Source organism: Perca fluviatilis, unplaced genomic scaffold (assembly GCF_010015445.1).
Source record: "Perca fluviatilis unplaced genomic scaffold, GENO_Pfluv_1.0 PFLUV_unplaced_scaf_5, whole genome shotgun sequence".
Lineage (NCBI taxonomy): Eukaryota > Metazoa > Chordata > Actinopteri > Perciformes > Percidae > Perca > Perca fluviatilis.
In genome coordinates, this window is record NW_024375726.1 from 226,542 (window position 1) to 234,041 (window position 7,500).

A 7,500-nucleotide genomic window follows, 5' to 3' on the forward strand; every position below is an offset into this window, starting at 1 on the left:
ACACAGATAGAGATACACACACACAGAGACACACAAAGAAACACACACAAAGAGATACACACACACACACAGATAGAGATATACACACACAGACAGAGACACACACACACACACACACAGATAGAGATACACACACACAGAGACACACAAAGAAACACACACAAAGAGATACACACACACACACACAGATAGAGATATACACACACAGACAGAGACACACACACACACACACACAGATAGAGATACACACACACAGAGACACACAAAGAAACACACACAAAGAGATACACACACACACACAGATAGAGATACACACACACAGACAGAGACACACACACACACACAGATAGAGATACACACACACAGAGACACACAAAGAAACACACACAAAGAGATACACACACACACACACAGATAGAGATACACACACACAGACAGAGACACACACACACAACATAGAGATAACACACACACAGAGACACAACCAAAGAAACCCACACAAAGAGATACACACACACACACACAGATAGAGATACACACACACACACACAAAAAGACACACACACACACACACACACACACAGATAGAGATACACACACACAGAGACACACAAAGAAACACACACAAAGAGATACACACACACACACAGATAGAGATATACACACACAGACAGAGACACACACACACACACAGATAGAGATACACACACACAGAGACACACAAAGAAACCCACACAAAGAGATACACACACACACACACAGATAGAGATATACACACACACAGATAGAGATATACACACACACAGATAGAGATATACACACTCAGAGACACACAAAGAAACACACACAAAGAGATACACACACACACACACACACACAGATAGAGATATACACACACATACACACACACACACACACACAGACACACACAAACAGATAGACAGCTATACACACACAGAGACACACAAAGAAACACTCACAAACATACACACACAGAGACACACAAAGAAACACACACACACACACACACACACACAGAGATATACACTCACAAACATACACACACACACACACACACACAAACTATTATATATATATATATATTTTTATGATGTGTTTATTTAACAGGGTCCATACAAGCAAACATAGTTACAACACAAAGCCTGTAAGTGAGTTCATAGCTAGCGCTAATTCTAAGAATTAGGCATTTCTACGAACATTATAAAACAGATACATGCATAAGAAAAAAAGAGAAATAAGAAAGGAAACATCATAGGCATTTCTTCATACACACACACCTTCACTTACTACACAAGTAATCAAAATAATACTAATAACAGTAGTTAAAACATTTTTTAAATGTTTTTTGCTACCTTTTTTTCACTATTATTTCCTATTATCTGCTATCTTGGGCCATCACAAGTTGGCAGAATGCTGTAATTGTGAATATTAAGGTACTGCAGCTACATAAATGGTCATATAATCCTAATATTTTGCATGGTGTATCCTGACACATAGGGGAAACTAGCAGAAAAAGATTCTGGGGATTGCTGCCTTTTTGCTGTCAAATATCAACCTCAACATACCCCAAAAGACAAAAAAATGTCTGTCCGCCTGACAAATATCTGAAGTGAAAGTTCTGTCACAAAAATATGTTGTTGCGTATATCATTGCACATTTTTATGTGAGTAGACTACATCAATGCACTAACCAACCAACACACTAACCCTTCATGGCATCCTGAAGTTATTCAGCAAAGGCAATTTGAAGGTAAGTTGATATACAGTAAATATCAGAGCGCACCTTCCAAAATCTACCTGCTGCAGCTGAAACAGTATTCAGCACAGACACTTAACATTGGCCGTCTTTATTCACCAACATCAGCTGAGATCGCAGAGGTGGTGCTGAACGTTTTATAGTTAAAGGACCACGCCGACTTATTGGGACTTTATCTTATTCACTGTACCCCCCAGAGTTAGACTAGTCCATACAGACCCTTCTCATCTCTTATTGGGACTTTATCTTATTCACTGTACCCCCCAGAGTTAGACTAGTCCATACAGACCCTTCTCATCTCTTATTGGGACTTTATCTTATTCACTGTACCCCCCAGAGTTAGACTAGTCCATACAGACCCTTCTCATCTCTTATTGGGACTTTATCTTATTCACTGTACCCCCCAGAGTTAGACTAGTCCATACAGACCCTTCTCATCTCTTATTGGGACTTTATCTTATTCACTGTACCCCCCAGAGTTAGACTAGTCCATACAGACCCTTCTCATCTCTTATTGGGACTTTATCTTATTCACAGTAACCCCCATATAGATATATATATATATAGTTCATATGCAAAAAATATGCTTAATCCCATATGGAATGGTAATGCTTGAAAGTTATGTTTTCTCCGATTTAAGATCCAGTGGAGAACTTTGGTCATACCAGCTGTAATCCTCTAGATAGAAAGGTCATCATGGACTTAAATTGAAGCTTATACATTTGGGAAGTTTTCCATGTACATTTGAGGCAGTGATGTCTATAATAAAATGCTTGAAAATGATCCCTTTTGAGGACAATTTGTCAGGCGGACAGACATTTTTTTGTCTTTTGGGGTATGTTGAGGGTGATATTTGACAGCAAAAAGGCAACAATCCCCAGAATCTCTTTCTGCTAGTTTCCCCTATGTGTCAGGATACACCATGCAAAATATTAGGATTATATGACCATTTATGTAGTTGCAGTACCTTAATATTCACAATTACATCATTCCGCCAAAAGCTTTTCCCAAAAAGGGTGTTTTTTGGCCCCTGAGACCAAACGGGGCCGAGTTTAGGGTGGTCATTATCAACTTGTGATGGCCCAAGGTGTAAGATAACAGCAAATAATAGTGAAAAATAGGTAGCAAAAAACATCCTGAGGACTGACACAGACGTATAGAGACCTGCAGTGTTTAATATTTTAATTAAGTACAGACCTGTTATTACTGACTTGTTTTGATAAAAAACAGTTATTGTGCAAGTTTTAACCACCGTGGGAAAGTGTGTGTTCACCTCTGTAGAAATCACATCTGGTAAATGGAGAAGTTGGTATTTAAAAACAAACACAGCTTTACTTGGACACACACACACACAAAGAAAGATACACACAAAGATACACAGAAACACACACACAGACACACACAAAGATACAGAAACACACACACAGACACGCACAGAGACACACACACACACACACACACACAAAGATACACAGAAACACACACACAGACAGAAACACACAGAGACACACACACACACAATGACACAGACACAGAGACAGACACACACACACACACACACACACACAGACAGAAACACACAGACAGACACACACACACACACACACACACAGACACAGACAGAAACACACAGAGACAGACACACACACACACACACACACACACACACACACACACAGACAGAAACACACAGAGACAGACACACACACACACACAAAGATACACAGAAACACACACACAGACACACACAAAGATACAGAAACACACAGACAGACACGCACAGAGACACACACACACACACACACACACAAAGATACACAGAAACACACACACAGACAGAAACACACAGAGACACACACACACAATGACACAGACACAGAGACAGACACACACACACACACACACAGACAGAAACACACAGAGACAGACACACACACACACACACACACACACACACACACAGACAGAAACACACAGAGACAGACACACACACACACACACACAGACAGAAACACACAGAGACAGACACACACACACACACACACACACAGACAGAAACACACAGAGACAGACACACACACACACACACACAGACAGAAACACACACAGACATACACACACAGAAACACACACACACACACAGACAGAAACACACAGACACAAAAAAGACATATAGACACACACATACACACACAGAAACACACACACACACACACAGAAACACACACATACACACAGACAGAAACACACACACACACACACACAGACAGAAACACACACAGACAGAAACACACACACACACACACACACAGACAGAAACACACACATACACACACAGAAACACACACACACACACACACAGACAGAAACACACCCATACCCATTCTCCAGGACAGATATTAATCTTATGTGACGGAGGAGTGATTAGAATGAAAATACAAGCTGATAGAAAAAGATAGAGACGTTCCTATTGGTCAGATCCAAAATCAGGAGACGCCAGCAGTCTGAGGAATGCTGCAAGACACACACACACACACCCACACCCACACACCAACACACACACCCACACACACACACACACACGAAATAATGCATCAAAACACTCTTATCTTTTTCAGGAAATCTGTGCCGTTGCACCGGATACAGACCCATACTGGAAGGATACAAGACTTTCACTGTGGTGAGAGACACACACACACACACACACACACACACACACACACACACACACTCAGAAACACACATACACACACACACACACACACACACTCAGAAACACACATACACACACACACACACACACACTCAGAAACACACACACACACACACACACACACACACACACACTCAGAAACACACATACACACACACACACACACACACACACACACACTCAGAAACACACATACACACACACACACACACACACACACACACACAATCAGAAACACACATACACACACACACACACACACACACACACACACACACACACAGAAACACACACACACAATAACAAAAACACACCTCACAACACACATAACACACAAACACACACACCTCAGAAACACAAACACATACACACACACACACACACACACACACACACACACACACACAATCAGAAACACACACATACACACATACACAACGCCAAACACACACATACATACACACACCCACAAACAATCAGAAACACACACACACACACACACCAGAAACACACACACACACATACACACACACACAGACACACAAAAACACACACATAATCAGAAACAAACACACACACAATCAGAAACAAACACACACACAACAGAAACAAACACACACATACACACACACAGACAGAGACACACACACATACTCAGAAACACACACACACACACACACACTCAGAAACAAACACACACACACACACAATCAGAAACAAACACACACAATCAGAAACACACACCCACATACACACACACAGACAGAGACACACACACATACTCAGAAACACACACACACACACACACACTCAGAAACACACACACAAACACACACACACACTCAATCAGAAACACAAACACACACCCACATACACACACACAGACAGAGACACACACACATACTCAGAAACACACACACACACACTCAGAAACACACACACAAACACACACACACACTCAATCAGAAACACAAACACACACACACATAGGCCTACACACTCAGTAACACACACACACAGACAGAGACACACACACACACTCAGAAAACACACACACTCAATCAGAAACACAAACACACATACACACACTCAGAAACACACACATACACACACACACACAGACAGAGACACACACACACACACACACACACACACAGAAACACACACACACACTCAATCAGAAACACACACACACACACACACACACACACAGAAACACACAAACACACACACAGACAGACAGAGACACACACACACAGACAGACACACACACACACACACTAAGAAACACACACGGACACACAGACATACTCACACACACACATACACGGACACACACACACACACACACACACACACACACACATACACACACACACACACACACACACACACACACACACACACACACAACACACAAATTAAATGTGTGTGTTTCCCTTCCAGGAGGGCGGGTGCTGCGGTGGCAGGGGGCGGGACCAAGGCTGCTGTCTGGCCAATGGGAACGCAGCTGAGAAGCCTTTAGGGGAAGACTCTGATGTAAGGGTTTTTCTGACATGTTTGACAGGTTTTTAATGTTTTTTTTCATCATCTTTTGGAGCATTTTTTTGGGGGGGACATTTGTAACGCTATTTAAACATATTTTAGAATTTTTTTTTTATCTAATATAATGTAATATTTTTGAATGTTTTTAGGCTGTAAACTGTGTGTTTGTTTCCGAGCAGGAATCATCGTCTTTATTCAACGCTGCGGACTTCGCGCCCTTTGACCCTACACAGGAAGTCATCTTCCCTCCTGAACTCATGGTAAACAAAATAAAATTAATATTATTATGAAAGAAAATCACTTTTTCTGGGATCTGGGGTGTTATTTTGTGTCTCTGGTGCTTCCACACACATACAAACTTTGAATAAATCCATCTATGGTGTTCTGAGTGAGATACGGTTTCTGAATGTACTTGCCTTCAGTCTCAAGCCTCAAAAAAGCCTTGAAAGCACTAAAAACAGTGCCATAAAATTGGAAAAAATGTGGCGTCTTAAGCCTTGAAAGTGTAAAAGAAAAAGCACCTAAAAAGGCATTAAAGCCTCAAAAAAACCTCAAAAAAACCTTAAAAAAACCCTTTAAAAAAGCCTTGAAAGCATCAGTAAAAGTACAAAAACATAGGTGTTTAAAGCCTCCAAAAACACTCAAAAAAGCCTTCAAAAACACTTCGCCTTAAAGAACAATAAAAAATGTGCGCATAAAGTGTGAAAAAAATGGTGCTTTAGCGTCCTTCAAGCCTAAAAGAAAACCCTAAAATAAAAATTTGAAAAAGCCAAAAAGTAGGATAAAAATAGAGGCAAAGCCTTGAAAGCGCCAAAACAGCAACCTAAAAGTGAAAAAATTAGCGCCTTGAAAGTGTAAAAAGCGCCCAAAAGCATCAAGAAAAGTAAGAATAGTAATAGCGTTTAAAGCCCGCAAAAAGCCTTGAAAAAATAGGATAAAAATTAATCCTAAAAAAGCCTGAACAAAAGCCAAAAAAATAGGATATAGATAGGTGTTTAAAGCCTCAAGAAAGCCTTGAAAAAAGCCCCTAAAAAATAGGATAAAAATAGGTGTTTAATGCCTAAAAAAACCTAAAAGATATGATAAAATAAGCCTAAAAACAGCATCATAAAAGTGTAAAAAATAGCATCTTAAGGCTTGAAAGTGTAAAAAAAAAGCGTCAAGAAAAGTAGGATAAAAATAGGCATTTAAAGCCTCAAAAAAAGCCTTGAAAAAATAGGATAAAAATGAATCCTAAAAAAGCCTGAACAAAAGCCAAAAAAGTAAGATAAAAATAGGTGTTTTAGGGCTGTCAAAATAACGCGTTAATTTCGATTAATTAATCTGAGAAAAAAATAACGCGTTAAAAAAAATAACGCAGATTAATCCATTCCATATTGATGTTTGAGCCGGAGCCATTCTAGCCACTATTGGAAGGTAAAATGAAGGAGGGAGACGAGAACGTGCTGCCTGGGTCATTGATCGGA

At 40.2% G+C, this 7,500-nt stretch overlaps 1 protein-coding gene across 1 annotated transcript in view; it reads left to right on the forward strand.

Annotated features, from left to right (window-relative positions):
• The window catches only part of LOC120555246 (xanthine dehydrogenase/oxidase-like), a 13,310-nt gene that overhangs the window by 977 nt on the left and 4,833 nt on the right, over positions 1 to 7,500 (forward strand). Inside the window, exons 3-5 of the mRNA XM_039793927.1 lie at positions 4,394 to 4,456; positions 5,936 to 6,028; positions 6,214 to 6,294. Coding sequence (XP_039649861.1) covers positions 4,394 to 4,456; positions 5,936 to 6,028; positions 6,214 to 6,294 — 237 coding nt within the window. The remainder of the gene's footprint in view (positions 1 to 4,393; positions 4,457 to 5,935; positions 6,029 to 6,213; positions 6,295 to 7,500) is intronic.